The 19592-nt window shown below is 47.8% G+C and overlaps 1 protein-coding gene across 3 annotated transcripts in view; it reads right to left on the reverse strand.

Annotated features, from left to right (window-relative positions):
* VEZT (vezatin, adherens junctions transmembrane protein) overlaps positions 1 to 19592 on the reverse strand; it is a 70157-nt gene that overhangs the window by 33731 nt on the left and 16834 nt on the right. For all 3 annotated transcript variants that reach the window (XM_063447093.1, XM_063447092.1, XM_063447094.1), the window contains exons 2-3: positions 19009 to 19143; positions 10229 to 10318 (exon numbers count right to left, since the gene is read on the reverse strand). In XM_063447093.1, the coding sequence (XP_063303163.1) occupies positions 10229 to 10318; positions 19009 to 19143 (225 nt within the window). The remainder of the gene's footprint in view (positions 1 to 10228; positions 10319 to 19008; positions 19144 to 19592) is intronic.

Raw genomic sequence — 19592 nt, forward strand, 5'->3', positions numbered from 1 at the left:
GATTGAGTATTCTTATCGCTGTAGTGCCCCCCTTTCCCTACTTCATTCTAGGCGCCCCCTCACTAAAAATGAACTAAATTAAGTTTATGTGCCAATCTCCAGTGCAAAGGCTCAATCAGCGCCGCTCAACTCTCTACCCGCCACACTGCCTCCTACGTAGGGTCCAATCCAACGCTCTTCATAGAGAAGCATTAGGGGCCTAATGTGCTTGAGTGAGTGTCGTGCATGCATTTATAATTCCCCAAAGCATTGAGTCAATGCATTGCTATGGGGCTTTGCGTCATGTGAAAGGTCTCTGGCATGGCAAGGAAGCAACTCTGTTGGCTAGCTGTATGACAGCCACAAGGAGGAGGAGGTAACCCTGCAATAATCTGGGTGACTATGGTCTACCTTTGACCCTTAAAGAGATCATAAAAACACAAACGGAAGGCTCTGAATAATAATTACAAACAAAAAAAACTGAAACTTATTATACCTTTGTTATTCTATCATTAACAGTTTGTCTGTAATTATTCCCTATGTAATATTTTGCATGTTCTTAAATTAGAGGGGCAATGGTTTAAAAATATCACTGAGAGGGTAGTGGACACATGGAATAGTCTTTCAGCTAAACTGGTAGAGGTTAACACAGTGAAGGAGTTGAAGCATGCATGGGATAGGCAGAAAGCTATCCTAAATATAAGATAAGGCCAGGGAGTAATGAAAGTATTTAGAAAATTGGGCAGACTAGATGGTCCGAATGGTTCTCATCTGCCATCACATTCTATGTTTCTATTTTAGAGATAGATCTCGCTTACTATAACTTCTTTTTTTTTTTTTTTTTTTTTTTTAATACTTTATTTTTGCGTGAACGTCTTGTTACATCCATCATTCACAGTATACATTATACATAGTATGGCCAACATGAAGATTAACATCATTCCTGGTAGATAACAGGTACGCCTTTGACTGCCCATTTAACATATGTACCGTATAACAAAGACTTTTCCCCTTTTTTTATGTTTTTTGTCATGTAACGGAGATGACTAACCAGCAGAAATTATCGCCTGCCAAACTATCTGTGCCAACGAGGCAAATGTTAGGTACTTTATATCAAAATTCAGTTGGGGGGTCATGTCGCCAATCCCTATTGTAACTGTCCTGGTCTAGCCAGGGGTTGTGTCGGTGGTTCTCTTGGATTGGGGGCAATCCACCCCACCTGATATTTAGTAAGGAAATGGAGAGTAAGAAGAAGAGAGGAGAGGAGGAGACTGGGAAAAAAGAGAGAAAAGGATGGAGGGGGGGGGCCTCATTCCCGTGTGGCATGGGCGTGTCCAGTGTTTCTCAGGTCATTCTCGGCTAACCGATGTCTCGGGAGAGTTCGCAACTTGTCCATGGTTCCCATATTTTTTCAAACCTGGACATGGTGCCTCTCTCACTCTGGCCGTCAGGTTATCCATTAAGTAGACATCTTTCACGTTAGAGATCACCTTCCGTATGGAAGGTAGTTCCACCTTTAGCCATGACTGTGTCCTCCGTGCTGCCAGTGTTACTTTGTGTATTAATTTTTGTTCCCTGGTGGTCCAGTCATCTAACGCTCTATTCAATAGGTATGTCCAAGGGTTGAGTTCGGGTGCCCTATGGAAGATCTGTTTGAGTAGGTCGAAGATTTTCGACCAGTAGGTTCGAGCCTGTGGGCAGTCCCACCACATATGGAGATAAGTGCCTCTGTGGCCACAACCTCTCCAGCAATCGTCAGTCGGTGTTTGGTGCATGTGGAATAGTTTTACCGGGGTGGTATACCATCGAAACATGGTTTTATAGGATTGCTCCTGGAGGGTTACGCATATGGACACCGCGGTGTTTGCTTCCCATATTTCTCTCCACTCTACCCCCTCCAGGACCTCTCCCATGTCTCTGTGTATGTTAACGTACCCCATTCCCCTGTTTCTGCACAAACGTGTGCGTACAGTGTAGTAATGAGGCCGGTTGGCGTGGTTTCATTTAGGCACATTTTCTCATAGAACGTCAATGGGGTTTTCCCAGCTCTCTGTATGGGAGGGCTCTGTATATAATCTTTGATTTGCAAGTACCTAAAAAAGTCCCTAGGGGTAAGATGGTTCCCTTGTTTTAGTTGTTCGAACGTGACCATGCCCGTGCCTCCAAACATGTGGCATACCCTCTGCAAGCCTGCTTTTTCCAGGTTCGCGAATTCCCTGGCTGCCATTCCCGGGGGGAAGGCTCTGTTCCTCAGTAGTGGGGTAAGAGGGGAAGGGGAGGTCGCTAGCTTATATTTGGACGCAGACGCGTCCCATATTCTCAGGGAGTTCAGTATCGCTGGGCAGGTGGTTCTCAATATTGGCCTGTCCCCCCTGGGTACCCACATGTGGTAAATCAGGACCGGTGAGAAGGGACTCTAAGTCCACCCATCTCCTCACCTCTAGAGGTGCGTGCCACATGGCTACCTGTGCTAATTGTGCGGCTAGATAATAGAAATAAGTGTGGGAGCCCTAGCCCTCCTCTCTGTTTGTGTCTGTATAATATGTTTCGGGATATTCTGTGTCGTCTATTTTGCCATATGAATTCCCCGACTGCCTTTTGCAAGGGCGCTAAATCGGATTTCAATATTTTAATTGGTAACGCCTGAAAGAGGAATAGGATGCGGGGTAGCACATTCATCTTTATAGTGTGAATGCGCCCAATCCAGGAAATGGGTTTATCTAGCCACTTATCTATATCTTGTATTAGGGTTCGCATTAGTGGGGTGTAGTTTAGGTGGTATAGTTTGGCCGGGTCTTTAGGAAAGTGAATCCCCAGGTATTTTATGTGGTCTGTAGCTATAGGGATGTTGTATGTCGTCCCCAGCTCTGCCGTGTCCGCCGCGGACAGGCCCATTGTCAGGGCATTTGATTTTTCAAGGTTGGCCCTGTAGCCTGAGAATTCGCCAAATTGTGTTAGGACTTCTTGTAGAGCTGCCATGGATTCCTTCGGTTCTGTAATCGTTAGCAGGACATTGTCGGCATAGGCCGAGACTAAGAACTCCTGGCCTCCCACTGTTACGCCGTGTATTCTTTGGTGGTTGCGTAAAGCTTGCAGAAGCGGTTCGAGGGTGAGCACAAACAATAGCGGCGAAAGGGGGCATCCCTGTCGAGCTCCATTGCCCAGCTGAAAGGGCGTGGATCTTGCTCCTGTAATTTTGACCTGCGCATAAACTTGATGGTACATTACTTTGATCGTGGCTATGTATTTTTCTGGGAATCCCTGCAACTCGAGAAGGTGGAACAGGTAGGGCCACTCGACCCTGTCGAAGGCTTTTTCAGCGTCTATTGCTATTATTGCTGTAGGCGTGTCCGTGGTTTGCTGTCGCCATATGAGGTCTATGTTCCTTCTGGTATTTTCAAACAATTGTCGATCTGGTATAAAGCCCACCTGGTCCGGGTGTATGAGCATTTTCAAGTGTGGGTTCAGGCGGTCTGCCAGGACTTTTGCTAATATTTTTATGTCATGGTTGATCAACGAGATGGGTCTGTAGTTCTCCGGTAGTAGGGGGTCCCTACCTGGCTTCTGGAGAAGTATGATGTTGGCTAGGGACATTCCCACCTCAGGTGTGCCTCCCTCCATAAAATCGTTGAAAAGTTTTTCTAGGTGTGGTGTAAGTTCTGCTCTATACGTTTTGTAGTAGGCTCCGTCAAATCCGTCTGGCCCCGGAGCTTTGTTGCCTTTCAGTTTCGATATAGCCCTATCTATTTCATCCCCTGCGATTGCTTCGTTCATGAGCATTGCTGCCGCCGTCGGTAGTTTAGGGATGTCTAAGTTTCTGAAGAATTCGTGCATGTTCTCGTTGGTGGCGGCCTGGGCGGTGGGGTCTCTTGGAGTGTGGTTGTAGAGCTTCTTGTAGTAGTCCGTGAAGACTTGCGCTACTTCTGACGGGGTGTTCTTTATGGATCCGTCCCTGTGTTTGATTGCAGTGATGTGTGTTCTATTCTGACGCGGGCGTAGAGTTCTAGCTAACAATGTGTCCATCTTGTTTGATTTCTCGTAAAACGTCCTTCTTGACCAAGTGATGGCTTTGGCCGCGTCGTCCAGAAGCAATTCCGTGATGGATCGTCTGGTTCCTTCTAGATGTTCCAGTAGACGTGGGGTCGGGGTTGTCTTGTGTTGCTGTTCTTGTTTTCTCAACTTGTCTAGCAATTGTGTCAGTCTCTGCGCCTTCTGTTTCTTCTTCCTTGTGGCCAGTTTTATACATGTGCCCCTGATTACTGCCTTGTGGGCCGCCCAGATAGTGCTTGGGGACAAGTCTTCGGTATCATTTGTTTCGAAATATTCTTGTATGTCTTGGCGTATTGCCTCTTGGGAATCTAGGTCTCTCAGCAGGTGGGAGCTGAGTCTCCAATTCCATGATGCCGTTGTACACAAATTACCCAGAGTTATGGCGACATCCGCGTGGTCGGACCACGTTATGGATCCTATCTCTGTGTCCACCACTCTGGCCATGCATATGTTGTTTACGAGGAAGTGATCAATCCTGGAGTATGTCCCGTGGGGAGCGGAGTAGTATGTGTAATCTCGTGTGCTGGGGTGTTGCGCACGCCACGCATCTATCAGTCCATTATCTTGTGCAAATCTGTATAATAACTTATCTGGACTCCCCCTGCCCTGCGACCGTAGTTGACCCGGTCTAGAGCTCCTGTCCGCTGCCGGACACGGCACAGCATTTAGGCGCCCCCCCCCCCCCCCCCCCACAATGAGCATACCGTGTGGGAGTTTCTTGAGCTTGGAGGATAAAGTGTCCCAAAATGTCACATCTGGTGTGTTGGGGGCATAGACATTGACTATGTGGATGGTATGGGAGTGTAAGGTGCCTGAGAGTATGACATATCTCCCGTCCGGATCTGGATCGAATGTTGATATGTGAATCGGGCATTTGCTGTGTATTAAAATTGCTACCCCGTTACTTTTACGGTGGGATCTAGCTTCGTATGAGGCTGTATATGTGTGGTCCCTTAGCTGGAATGTCGTGCGTTTGGGTATGTGTGTTTCTTGCAGGAGGGTAATATCCGCTCCCTTCCTTTTTACCTCCCAAAACATCATCCGTCTCTTTTTGGAGGCGTTTAGCCCTTTTACGTTAAGTGATATTAGCTTAAAGGCCATACCCATGGGTGTGGGGTCTGCTGATCTTTACGTAAGTTCACTCTATCGTGAGAAGCCCATGTGTGGGGTCCCTGTGTTGAGTCATCGGCACTCCGACCCGATCGCCACCTGAGTCTGACGCGGGGGAGGGGAGGAGAGGAGAGGGGAGGAGAGGAGGGGGGAAAGAAGAGATAAATAGTGTAGTGAGTAGGAAGCGAAAACAAAGTTAAAGAGCAGTGAGGTCTGGTCTTACAAGTTGCCAGACCGGTGTGGGGTGCAGTTCCCATATCCCTGTCTCCACTCGCGCGGGGAATATGAGATAGGGGTTCCTGTACCGTGTTATGTGTTAAGTTATGTGACAGTGCTGAGTTTGCTATGTCTATTGGTGTGTAGTGGATGGATTCTACGATAATTCATGCCTGGCGGTTCTTGGGGACCTATCTATATCGTCCTAGTACATTGGTGTCGGGGGGTTGGGCCCCGAGGGGGTGGGGAAGTGTGTCTTCCCATATGAGTGTCAACAGTTTGGCTCCTTTGGGTGGGTCGTCAGTGCTGCCGTACAATGGGGTAGGTTAGGCTTCCGTCTTTACTACTGGTTCCGTGCGCTAGGTCACGTGCCTCTACGCGTGGAGGGTACCTCGGGCTTCTGTCTCGTCGCTAAGGAGGGTATCTCATTCACCTAGGGTCAGTCGGAGGTTTGTTACAGTGAGCCAAGCGGTTGTTAGATGCCCCCTGTATCTCATTGTTATCACTTGTGTATCGGGCCTTGGTAGTCCGGTCAGGCTGCCAGAGGCAGTGGGGCCCCTCGTTAGGGAGTGTTTAGGGAATAGGTTCAAACATGTCTCCTTTGTCGTTCTACCTGTTTAAGTACCAACTCGGAGCATTAAGACCATAACAGAGATGCAGAGTTATAGAAACAGTTGCACATTCATATTACAATAATCATAGTTGACGTCTTATACAAATGCATATGAATTCCCTTACATCTCCCGTCAGCCCTTGGTATAGCGGGTGATATTAACCTGCCCCTTCAAGCATTGCACAGAAAGAATATCCGGTACTCTGTGATCGTATTCGTCCCACATTTCCCGTTAGTATATTTGTCTCACCCATTAGTATATATATATCTCATGCGTAATAAATTAGTGATATCCGGCCCATGTTGGCTGTATTTTGCTCACGTCCCGATTTTAGGAGTATGGTCCATGAAGGGAGAGGGGGGAGGGAGTGAGGGTGGTATGCCCATACATTTATGTTCGAGCCCTTTCAGCTCCCATCTGCCCCAGGAACAGCGGGTGGTATTGCCGGGGTGGGCCTTATCCGGGGCTACTTGAGGGGTCGGCCCATTACTATAACTTCTTAAGGATAAAATCATAAAGACCTTGTGCTACTATGGATTGTCCTGCTTATTTCGCATTACAGCCCTGCAATCACTTTATGATATGGGATCTTAAAGGCTGGCTTACTATGATGGAATTATTCCCCTAAGGGGGTTGAAAACACTTCCTTCACGATTGGTTTATGGAAAATGCCAAGTAATAGATATAGCTTCCATGCTAGGAAAGCATCTGCCAAATGGAATTATGCAAATGACTACGGAACAGGTACCAGAATCTCATGGGCAGTCCGTAGGAAATCAGATTCCCTTCTTACCGCGTCCCCTATGACACTGTTCAGGTCATAAAACATAGGAAGAACAAGTTTTAATGTAGGAAATGTGTGCTACTCCCAGTTTAACTCACTATCTCTTCTAGTACACTGATATACAGTAAGTGTGGATGATAATTTACATCATTATGATGATGATGATGATCTCCTGGACATGGATCGCCAATCATTCCACAGTTCCAAAAACCCAAACTTTTTTAGTGTATGGAAAAGACTTTTCACAACAAAACAGACTAAGGACAACATATAATCTTTCTTTTTTAATCCAGTTCTATTTTCCCTTTTGTGAATATAAAATCTAGCACATTTTAAGTGTGCCAAAAAATATATTTGGTGCCACAAACCCAATACTTGGATGAACATTGCTTGGCATCCTTACAGATTGTCATCTATTTGATTTTATAATCATTTTACACGTTTTACAAAGTGTTCTTCCTTTTTCCTGTGTTTTACTTGCATCCTAATAAAAACAGTGATATGATAATCTTCTTCAGATTAACTGGGACACTCCAGGCACCTACGGTTCACAGATGCATCTGGTAAAACAGTGCAATAAATCTTCTTTTCATACATGATGATACATACGGTAGTTTTCTTTTAGAAGTAGCAAAAATCACTTGCACCATAACAAGTGATGTCACTCTCTCCCGGGAGGATGGGACAGAGAAATTAGGAAACACCGGCGGTGTCACCCTTTACTAGGGAGGGTGCATCGAATTCACATTTATTCATGGGTTAGAAGAGTCTAGAGGACCAATGCAAGCTCTGCTGCACAGATCTATATAGCCACTTCTGCCTTCACCATGCCTGCTGAACGAATCCCATAAACCCCTGCTGTGCAATAGATAGGTTAGATTAACCGGTTTATCTGTTGCACTTAGTATGCAAAACAGCTTTATCACTAAAAACAGTGCATTGGAAAGGACAGTGATCTAGAAAACTAGTCTTCTCACTGTATCATCAAGTCTGCCTCTGCCAATATTATCATTTAACCAGCAGCTGGTTTAATTAGCATTACATTGTTTTGATTTCTTGGACTGAGTCCTTGTTTTTATTCCCTGGACTATTTCTTGATCGTGGCTTGCAAGCCAAAACGCATGCACACAGAATGTCACAGAGTAAGTGGGCTTTAAACTAAGTGACAATGTCTAATCATTAGAACACATTTACAGGGTTTCTTCTCTTTCTTACAAGAAGGGAATTTGAAAGTCAAGCGGTTTTAACTAAGCACCGGACTTTGTCAGTTTTAAATTATCTTAAAGCATTTGTGCCACCTACACAAAGTAATACATTTTGTTTTAAATAAAAAATAAAAAAAATAAAAATAGTTTTCCAGAATGGCTGAGGGCTGAACCATTATTAACATCTCATTCCTACTAAAAGGATGAGCTAAACAAATAGCTGTGGTTTTTACAGACATAAGATACTCCCAAGGATTTGGGAAACTGTCCGAAGTGATCTGGCAAATGCCTGTGAAGTATATAGATTTTTATATATGTATGAGTTAAAGGGACACAATAGTCACCAGAACTACTCCAGCATATTGTATTTGTTCTAGTGAATATAATCATTCCCTTTTTTCTTGAGAAAAGCCAGTGTTTGCATTACGGCCTAGGGATACCTCCACTAGCCACTCCTCAGATGGCTGCTAGAGGTGCTTCCTGTCTGTCTCCACCTTCTGAATTGATTCAATGCATCTCTATGAGGATATGCTGAATGGCCAGGGCTGTGTTTTGCTTATGCTGGCTCTGCCTCCTTGACAGTCTCGACCAATCCAATGCTCCCCTATGTGAAAGCATTGTGATTGGCTCAGAACACTACTTCTGATTATGTCAGCCAAGCAGACAGATCAGAAGCAGAGTCAGCAGCAGCATATTGGAGTAAAGGTAAGCTTTTGCTATATTAAGGGGGGGGGGAGAGTGGGGGCCAGATGGTGGTTTTAATACTATAGGGTTAGAAAAACATGTTTGTGTTCCTGACCCAATAGTGTGCCTTTAAGTAGACAAGTGTTAGGAAATTACCCAGATTTTTCTTTGTGTTTACTAATGTTCATTGTACATTAAACCATTTTTTAACTCCCGGGTATCAAGTAAAGTCCCTTTCTATGGTCTGCTCAACCGAAGTGAGAAAAAGGGTGCGTGGCACCAAATGGTTCACATGTAAATGGACCTTAATATTTGTAGCTCACATGTAAATGTTGGTTACTCAGTGGGTACGAAGCATGAGAGAATCCAAGATCGCAGTACACATATTTACTTTACAGATATTCAGACCGTCTTATCCTCGGCCAGGAAGATTTCTAAGGCAGAGCTGAACCAGGAATGTACAGACTCAGGAACAGTAGCCACAATCATCTGCATCCTGCAAACCCAAAGCTTTGCCACCAACTGAGTTAAACGGTCTCTTTCTGTGTCAGGGATGAAGGACCTCCCTAATCAAATCCTGGGATGTTACTGCCAAAGTAATAGTTGACTTAAGGCTGTGAATGGTGGCATTCATACAGATAGCAAAAAAAAAAAAAAAAAAGTGATGCAAGAGAAAATTGAGAACTGACAACAGCTCAAGCAGCTTGCCCTTCGATAGGTCCCTGCTCAGATCTCAAGCTGGTTTAAGCTTATCTTGTGCCATTGCAAAGAGAGCCTTAAAAACATTTGCATATCAGACTGTTTCCACCCAAAAGTACCGTCCAGAACGGACGTGCAGGCTGGCTCTCACTGCATGAGACACAACAACCCATGACAATCGCAAATGGCCTAGGTTCTCTTCGTAACAGCTGAAGATAAGCTATAACCAACTTGATATCTGAACAGGGACCCCACCAAAGGGCAAGCTACTTGAGCTGATCAGTTCTCAGTCGTCTCTTGCACATTGCTTTGTTTGCATACATACAGATAAACAATTTGAGATCTAAACAACAGTTCCGACTTTCTACTAAATCTCTTTTCCAACGATGAGCTAGAGATTGGAGGACAGGAAAGATCAAGTTCCAGATTCTCATCCCTATCTAAAGTATTTTCCATTATTTATAGTTTCTCAGTGGCACTTGTAATAGGAGTGGATATGCAGACACTTTACAATCAAATTGAGATCCAAACACAATGCAGACACATTTCTCTCATTTAGCCAGCAAACAGTTGTCCACTGACCGCTTTCTATCCAACAGTCTGAATGAAACCAATTTAAGGGTTTTCAAACTGGAAAGGTTAAATTAATGTAGGAAAAATAGATGGTGGACATAAATCTTCAGTATAAAACTGGCATAATTATGTGTTAAGTAAACCAGCAATAAAAGGGCTATAAAACACTTTTAGGGTTATTCACTAAAAATAGTCAAGATAGAATTTTTGCTGAATTGGAAAAATGAGGCTGCCCAGTCCTAAAAATTGCAATTCTACATGGTTATTTGCCATCAGACCTTTGTCCTTGGCAGATGTGTTGAGATGAAACTTACCAACAAATGAATCTTCTCATCTTTTTTCTTTTCTGAATTAAATAGGTTCCACTTTTGAAGTAGTTCAGCTGTTCTTGAGTATATGCTTTGCTGGAAATTAAAGATAACGCGTGTTAAAGTCTCCAGACAGAAAAAAAATAGGACTTTTTAAACATTATTCATTAAAGGAATCCTACAATCATACATCAGCAATAAGAATTCTTAAAACTTGAGTTTACACAGGTTCTTTACAAAGCAGAGATAATATGAACTGGAAAACATCTCTAAGTCAACTACACTCTCTTCGCCACATGTCAGTGCAGCACTGACTCAGGATGCACCTTTAGTGCCGTTTGAGTGACTGGCACCAGAGGTGTCCCTATGCAGTAATGTAAACATTGCCTTTTCCCTAAAAAGACAGTGTTTACATTAACAAGTATTTAGGGACATGCTATACTCACCAGAACAACTACATTGAGCTGTAGTTGTTCTGGTAAATATAGTGTCCCTTTAAATGTGAAATTCACTTTGAATTCACCTTCAATGCTTACTTTAATTGTCTATCAGTTATTTTCTAAAGTCTATGGATATTCAATAACAAATTGCTTGCAAATATCAGACTTTTTGGATTTCTCTAGAATACTACAAGAACAGTGGTTTATACACAAAACCATACATTTAGACAACAGACTCACTAAATTAAATTTGCCAAGTTTGCTTTAGCTCTACCCCAAATTGAGATTTGCCAAATTTTAACCTAGTATTTATCAACTGAACCCCCAAGGTTTAGTCCTTGGTCCCCTACGTTTCTCCATCTATACTGCCTCCCTTGGTAAACTAATTAGCTCCTTTGGCTTCCAATATCATTTCTATGCAGATGACACGCAAATCTGTCCTCTCCTGACCCTGTCCTTCTTGCCATTTCTAACTGGATGGCTGCCCACTTCCTTAAACTCAACTTGACCAAAACTGAAATTCTGGTCTTTCCTCCCTCAAGTGTTTTTACTCCTGTGTCTGTCTCCCTCCAAGTCAACGGTGCTACCATCAGCTCCACCACGCAGGCTCGCTGCCTAGGTGTTCTCTTTGACTCCGACCTCTCTTTCAAGCCTCATGTTCAGTCTATCGCCAAATCCTGTCGTTTCCATCTCAAAAACATTGAGAACCAACCCTACTTAACGCCAGATGCGACTAAGTTGCTGGTCCATTCCACTGTCCTTTCTCGCCTTGACTACTGTAATCCGCTTCTCAGTGGTCTTACGTGGTCCCATCCTGCGCTGTTACAGTCCATAATGAATGCGGCAGCGAGGCTCATCTTCCTGTCTGCCTGCACCTCACCCTTCTGTCAGTCCCTACATTGGCTTCCTGTATAGGGCTCAATTTAAAATTCTGGTTCTTGCTTTCAAATCTCTACATAATGCCGCTTCCACCTCTCTATCCTCCCTAATACACAAGTATGTCCCATCTAGGCCCTTACGCTGTGCTGAAGACTTACGTCTATCTTCTGTCCAAACTCCCACCTCTGATGCTCGCCTTCAAGACTTCTCGAGGGCTGCACCGTTCCTGTGGAACGCGCTTCCCTACTCCGTTAAATGCTTACCCAGTCTCCACTCCTTCAAAAAGTCATTAAAAACCCACTTCTTCATATAAGCGTGTCAATTAAACTGTTAATAGCTCCTGACTAATTCCTTTCTTGCAACTGTCCTTAGTCTAATACTATCATTACCTTTTGTGTCACTTTACCCCACTCCCTCTAGCATGTAAGATCATTGTGCAGGGCCCTTAACCCCTCTGTTCCTGTGTGTCCAACTAGTCTGGTTACAACTACAGGTCTGTTCGTCCAACCATTGTAAAGCGCTGCAAAATTGTTGGCGCTATATAAATAATAACATAATAATAACTTTAAGAACACAGTTGACAAATGTGGATTAGATCTTTAGGTGCCAGCGACAGCGAGAAACTTGCATAGCAGATACAAGCCTTTGCTTGCATTTCAAAATGGCCTGGTACATCTAAATAAAAATAACATAACACAAAGCCAGTAATTGACAAGCAAGATGTAATATTTTAGGTAAGCTAGAGGTTGGTGTAGTTTAAAATGCCACTGTGGAATCCTGTTTAAACATTAATCTGTGAATAGCTTATAAGGGCCTAATTGCAAGCATTTCTGAAATTATGGCACCCCCCCCCACCCCCCCCAGTAATGAGAAGTTATGAATTCTTTTGGCCATAACTATACTTCTGTGGGGGTGTGCCTTTGCAGTAGGAGCTCGCCATTTAGCTCTCATTCTCTTCTGAGAGGAAGAAGAATTCTACGAGGAAGTCTATTCTGCAACAGTGACTCCATCTTTGAGAGAGAGAGAGAGAGAGAGAGAGAGAGAGAGAGAGAGAGAGAGAGAGAGAGAGAGAGAGAGAGAGAGAGAGAGAGAGAGAGAGAGAGAGAGAGAGAGAGAGAGAGCCGAGAGAGAGGAGAGAAAGCCGAGAGAGAGGAGAGAAAGCAGAGAGAGAGGAGAGAAAGCAGAGAGAGAGGAGAGAAAGCAGAGAGAGAGGAGAGAAAGCAGAGAGAGAGGAGAGAAAGCAGAGAGAGAGGAGAGAAAGCCGAGAGAGAGGAGAGAAAGCCGAGAGAGAGGAGAGAAAGCCGAGAGAGAGGAGAGAAAGCAGAGAGAGAGGAGAGAAAGCAGAGAGAGAGAGGAGAGAAAGCAGAGAGAGAGAGGAGAGAAAGCAGAGAGAGAGAGGAGAGAAAGCAGAGAGAGAGGAGAGAAAGCAGAGAGAGAGGAGAGAAAGCCGAGAGAGAGGAGAGAAAGCCGAGAGAGAGGAGAGAAAGCAGAGAGAGAGGAGAGAAAGCAGAGAGAGAGGAGAGAAAGCCGAGAGAGAGGAGAGAAAGCCGAGAGAGAGGAGAGAAAGCCGAGAGAGGGGAGAGAAAGCCGAGAGAGGGGAGAGAAAGCGAGAGAGGGGAGAGAAAGCGAGAGAGGGGTGGAGAGAAAGCGAGAGAGGGGTGGAGAGAAAGCGAGAGAGGGGTGGAGAGAAAGCGAGAGAGGGGTGGAGAGAAAGCGAGAGAGGGGTGGAGAGAAAGCGAGAGAGGGGTGGAGAGAAAGCGAGAGAGGGGTGGAGAGAAAGCGAGAGAGGGGTGGAGAGAAAGCGAGAGAGGGGTGGAGAGAAAGCGAGAGGGGTGGAGAGAAAGCGAGAGGGGTGGAGAGAAAGCGAGGGGGGGTGGAGAGAAAGCGAGGGGGGGTGGAGAGAAAGCGAGAGCGAGGGGGGGTGGAGAGAAAGCGAGAGCGAGGGGGGGTGGAGAGAAAGCGAGAGCGAGGGGGGGTGGAGAGAAAGCGAGAGCGAGGGGGGGTGGAGAGAAAGCGAGAGCGAGGGGGGGTGGAGAGAAAGCGAGAGCGAGGGGGGGTGGAGAGAAAGCGAGAGCGAGGGGGGGTGGAGAGAAAGCGAGAGCGAGGGGGGGTGGAGAGAAAGCGAGAGCGAGGGGGGGTGGAGAGAAAGCGAGAGCGAGGGGGGTGGAGAGAAAGCGAGAGCGAGGGGGGGTGGAGAGAAAGCGAGAGCGAGGGGGGTGGAGAGAAAGCGAGAGCGAGGGGGGGTGGAGAGAAAGCGAGAGCGAGGGGGGGTGGAGAGAAAGCGAGAGCGAGGGGGGGTGGAGAGAAAGCGAGAGCGAGGGGGGGTGGAGAGAAAGCGAGAGCGAGGGGGGGTGGAGAGAAAGCGAGAGCGAGGGGGGGTGGAGAGAAAGCGAGAGCGAGGGGGGTGGAGAGAAAGCGAGAGCGAGGGGGGGTGGAGAGAAAGCGAGAGCGAGGGGGGGTGGAGAGAAAGCGAGAGCGAGGGGGGGTGGAGAGAAAGCGAGAGCGAGGGGGGGTGGAGAGAAAGCGAGAGCGAGGGGGGGTGGAGAGAAAGCGAGAGCGAGGGGGGGTGGAGAGAAAGCGAGAGCGAGGGGGGGTGGAGAGAAAGCGAGAGCGAGGGGGGGTGGAGAGAAAGCGAGAGCGAGGGGGGGTGGAGAGAAAGCGAGAGCGAGGGGGGGTGGAGAGAAAGCGAGAGCGAGGGGGGTGGAGAGAAAGCGAGAGCGAGAGGGGTGGAGAGAAAGCGAGAGGGGTGGAGAGAAAGCGAGAGGGGTGGAGAGAAAGCGAGAGGGGTGGAGAGAAAGCGAGAGGGGTGGAGAGAAAGCGAGAGGGGTGGAGAGAAAGCGAGAGGGGTGGAGAGAAAGCGAGAGGGGTGGAGAGAAAGCGAGAGGGGTGGAGAGAAAGCGAGAGGGGTGGAGAGAAAGCGAGAGGGGTGGAGAGAAAGCGAGAGGGGTGGAGAGAAAGCGAGAGGGGTGGAGAGAAAGCGAGAGGGGTGGAGAGAAAGCGAGAGGGGTGGAGAGAAAGCGAGAGGGGTGGAGAGAAAGCGAGAGGGGTGGAGAGAAAGCGAGAGGGGTGGAGAGAAAGCGAGAGGGGTGGAGAGAAAGCGAGAGGGGTGGAGAGAAAGCGAGAGGGGTGGAGAGAAAGCGAGAGGGGTGGAGAGAAAGCGAGAGAGAGGGGGGGTGGAGAGAAAGCGAGAGAGAGGGGGGGTGGAGAGAAAGCGAGAGAGAGGGGGTGGAGAGAAAGCGAGAGGGGTGGAGAGAAAGCGAGAGGGGTGGAGAGAAAGCGAGAGAGAGAGGGGGTGGAGAGAAAGCGAGAGAGAGAGGGGGTGGAGAGAAAGCGAGAGAGAGGGGGTGGAGAGAAAGCGAGAGAGGAGGGGGTGGAGAGAAAGCGAGAGAGAGAGGGGGTGGAGAGAAAGCGAGAGCGAGAGGGGGTGGAGAGAAAGCGAGAGGGGTGGAGAGAAAGCGAGAGCGAGGGGGGTGGAGAGAAAGCGAGAGCGAGGGGGGGTGGAGAGAAAGCGAGAGGGGTGGAGAGAAAGCGAGAGGGGCGTGAGAGAAAGCGAGAGCGAGGGGGGGTGGAGAGAAAGCGAGAGCGAGGGGGGGTGGAGAGAAAGCGAGAGCGAGGAGGGGGTGGAGAGAAAGCGAGAGAGAGGGGGTGGAGAGAAAGCGAGAGAGAGAGGGGGTGGAGAGAAAGCGAGAGAGAGAGGGGGTGGAGAGAAAGCGAGAGAGAGAGGGGGTGGAGAGAAAGCGAGAGAGAGAGGGGGTGGAGAGAAAGCGAGAGAGAGAGGGGGTGGAGAGAAAGCGAGAGAGAGGGGGGGTGGAGAGAAAGCGAGAGAGAAGGGGGTGGAGAGAAAGCGAGAGAGAGAGGGGGTGGAGAGAAAGCGAGAGAGAGGGGGGGTGGAGAGAAAGCGCGCGAGAGAGAGGGGGGGTGGAGAGAAAGCGAGAGAGAGGGGGGGTGGAGAGAAAGCGCGAGAGAGGGGGGGTGGAGAGAAAGCGAGAGAGAGGGGGATGGAGAGAAAGCGAGAGCGAGGGGGGGTGGAGAGAAAGCGAGAGCGAGGGGGGGTGGAGAGAAAGCGAGAGCGAGGGGGGGTGGAGAGAAAGCGAGAGCGAGGGGGGGTGGAGAGAAAGCGAGAGCGAGGGGGGGTGGAGAGAAAGCGAGAGGGGTGGAGAGAAAGCGAGAGCGAGAGGGGTGGAGAGAAAGCGAGAGCGAGAGGGGTGGAGAGAAAGCGAGAGCGAGAGGGGTGGAGAGAAAGCGAGAGCGAGAGGGGTGGAGAGAAAGCGAGAGCGAGAGGGGTGGAGAGAAAGCGAGAGGGGTGGAGAGAAAGCGAGAGGGGTGGAGAGAAAGCGAGAGGGGTGGAGAGAAAGCGAGAGGGGTGGAGAGAAAGCGAGAGGGGTGGAGAGAAAGCGAGAGGGGTGGAGAGAAAGCGAGAGAGAGAGGGGGTGGAGAGAAAGCGAGAGAGAGAGGGGGTGGAGAGAAAGCGAGAGAGAGAGGGGGTGGAGAGAAAGCGAGAGAGAGAGGGGGTGGAGAGAAAGCGAGAGGGGTGGAGAGAAAGCGAGAGGGGGTGGAGAGAAAGCGAGAGGGGGTGGAGAGAAAGCGAGAGGGGGTGGAGAGAAAGCGAGAGGGGTGGAGAGAAAGCGAGAGGGGTGGAGAGAAAGCGAGAGGGGTGGAGAGAAAGCGAGAGGGGTGGAGAGAAAGCGAGAGCGAGGGGGTGGAGAGAAAGAGAGAGCGAGGGGTGGAGAGAAAGAGAGAGCGAGGGGGGGTGGAGAGAAAGCGAGAGAGGGGGGGTGGAGAGAAAGCGAGAGAGAGAGGGGGTGGAGAGAAAGCGAGAGAGAGAGGGGGTGGAGAGAAAGCGAGAGAGAGAGGGGTGGAGAGAAAGCGAGAGGGGCGGAGAGAAAGCGAGAGGGGCGGAGAGAAAGCGAGAGGGGCGGAGAGAAAGCGAGAGGGGCGGAGAGAAAGCGAGAGGGGCGGAGAGAAAGCGAGAGAGAGAGAGGGGGTGGAGAGAAAGCGAGAGAGAGAGAGGGGGTGGAGAGAAAGCGAGAGAGAGAGAGGGGGTGGAGAGAAAGCGAGAGAGAGAGAGAGGGGGTGGAGAGAAAGCGAGAGAGAGCGAGAGGGGGTGGAGAGAAAGCGAGAGAGAGAGAGGGGGTGGAGAGAAAGCGAGAGAGAGAGAGGGGGTGGAGAGAAAGCGAGAGAGAGAGGGGGTGGAGAGAAAGCGAGAGAGAGAGGGGGTGGAGAGAAAGCGAGAGAGAGAGGGGGTGGAGAGAAAGCGAGAGAGAGAGGGGGTGGAGAGAAAGCGGGCAAGAGAGGGGGTGGAGAGAAAGCGGGCAAGAGAGGGGGTGGAGAGAAAGCGGGCAAGAGAGGGGGTGGAGAGAAAGCGGGCAAGAGAGGGGGAGGAGAGAAAGCGGGCAAGAGAGGGGGAGAGAAAGCGGGCAAGAGAGGGGGAGAGAAAGCGGGCAAGAGAGGGGGAGAGAAAGCGGGCAAGAGAGGGGGAGAGAAAGCGGGCAAGAGAGGGGGAGAGAAAGCGGGCAAGAGAGGGGGAGAGAAAGCGGGCAAGAGAGGGGGAGAGAAAGCGGGCAAGAGAGGGGGAGAGAAAGCGGGCAAGAGAGGGGGAGAGAAAGCGGGCAAGAGAGGGGGAGAGAAAGCGGGCAAGAGAGGGGGAGAGAAAGCGGGCAAGAGAGGGGGAGAGAAAGCGGGCAAGAGAGGGGGAGAGAAAGCGGGCAAGAGAGGGGGAGAGAAAGCGGGCAAGAGAGGGGGAGAGAAAGCGGGCAAGAGAGGGGGAGAGAAAGCGGGCAAGAGAGGGGGAGAGAAAGCGGGCAAGAGAGGGGGAGAGAAAGCGGGCAAGAGAGGGGGAGAGAAAGCGGGCAAGAGAGGGGGAGAGAAAGCGGGCAAGAGAGGGGGAGAGAAAGCGGGCAAGAGAGGGGCAGAGAAAGCGGGCAAGAGAGGGGCAGAGAAAGCGGGCAAGAGAGGGGGGAGAGAAAGACAACACAACTCTAAATTAAACATGGCATATTTTACTTCAAAAATTCCACTTCTAAGATGCAGGTTGGTTCTTGTACTGTAGTACCATCTGAAGTTGGCATTTGTCCAGGCACCAAACCTATTTTAATTGAAGTGACCTATTTTCTATGTGGTGTTTGAATTTGTGTTGCCACTACAAATCTTTCTATGCTCAGATAATCAACGAAAACAATTCACAACAACTCTTGTAATTTAGCCTGTCTATGCCTGGGGCACAGGTATTTAAAAAAAAAAAAAAATGTATTTGAGTTTTGTCTGCAGCAGCTGAAGTGCGAGTGGTCACCAGATCTCAAGCACACGAGCTACACAGACGATATAGGTTTCTAATGGAGTCAGAGGTTGTCAGAGCCACAGGAAACTGCACAGTGTCATGTCTCACCGTGCAATATAAAGATTTGAAAACATTATCTGCCAGAATGAATATATATAGCTCTATCTCATGTACACTTGCATAGTGATACTCTTGATGCTCTTGCTCCTTGCCATAGCTATTTTGCTCGGTCTCTTCAGATCCTGAAGACTTATCTGCAACAAACCGTAAAGTCTAAAGACAAGTTTCTTACTTTGAAAATATGTCTGCACTGCTCAGTTTGTCTATCTGCAGTAACAGGGGACACACTGAAACCCCATAAATCCTTGTCCAGCAAAAGCTTACGGGATGAATATCTTATCCCCTGCCCACTGCTTCAATCATCACATAGGACAAGTGGAAGTTCATTATAAACTAATAAGTGGAATACCGGAGCTGCTATAAGTTAATACACGACTTGGTACAATGTGTAGTGAACTGAGCTGTGAGCTGCTGTAATTGATAGAAGCACAGACAAGGCTTGCACAGTTCACAGCTTTGCTCTTTGTAGGGAGGAAAAAGAAAAAGAAATGCTCAACCATTATGGACAAAAGTCATACAAGCATACCCAGATCCAAACGTTCCGCCTGAATGACAAATAGTTGGGCCAGTCTGAAGTAGCACAAAGTGCTTAGACTGACCCTTTTTAAGTAAAATAAGAAAACAATGTTTTCTACTAATTCCCAAGCAGCACTTGAATTACCTACTCATTTAATGTTTCATTATTTAAATTATTCACTGGCTCCATCTGTATACTTTTAGAGCTCAGACAGGGTCAATTCTGCATTTACCACTGCTTTACATGCACTGGCCTGCCGGACAAAGATTCTGTATTGCATATAATTAGATTCAGTTTAACAAGACGGTACAATAAAAAAAATGGACACATGAGACTTCTAAAAGCTATTAGAATGTGCAACGAGACACATCTACGCTCGAGTAACCATCAGCAGATACTTCCTGTCTTCTGTGTGATTTTCTGCAAAGTTCAGCACACATGCTGACATGTTTGTAATGTCCACATATACAAAATGCCGTGATTCTACTTTTGATCACTATATATACACATGCACTTAGCAGTTTATGAGCCACACCTATTATACCCCACTCACTTTTGCTGTGGTGTGAACATCCCGTTCTTGACACCCATTCCCATCCGGACAATCCTCTCTTTTCTGTGACAAGGACGGACATATTTCAAAATCCGTGTGTCCCAAATCTTGCAGGTACTGGTAAAGTGGTGAATTCTGAAATACCAAAACAAAAATTCAGATTACGTCAGTCATATCTGGTGGGAAAGATTCAGCCGTTACACTCATCCTATGTGATAAACGGAACTGCAGCCTAGGGCTGAACTATACAGTTTATGGCATGAACTAAGATTAGACCCCACCGAATGAGAAGTTCCTGATTGGTAGACACTTCATGGCCTGTGAGGTGCTGTCTACTGTGTTAGCTGCATGTACTTTAAAGAGAAGTACATTTTATATACTTTGCATATGCTTAAATGCATGAGAAAAAAAAAAAAAAAGAATCAGGGTCATACTATATCAGTGATGTCTAACCATGACACCATAAAATTATTGTTGGACTACATATCTCATGATGCTCAGCTAGCTTTTAGAGCATCAGTGGAAATGTAGTCCAGAAACAATTTATGGAGCTATCCCAGTTGTAATTAGTTGTGTGCCTTTCT

Source organism: Pelobates fuscus, chromosome 3 (assembly GCF_036172605.1).
Source record: "Pelobates fuscus isolate aPelFus1 chromosome 3, aPelFus1.pri, whole genome shotgun sequence".
NCBI lineage: Eukaryota > Metazoa > Chordata > Amphibia > Anura > Pelobatidae > Pelobates > Pelobates fuscus.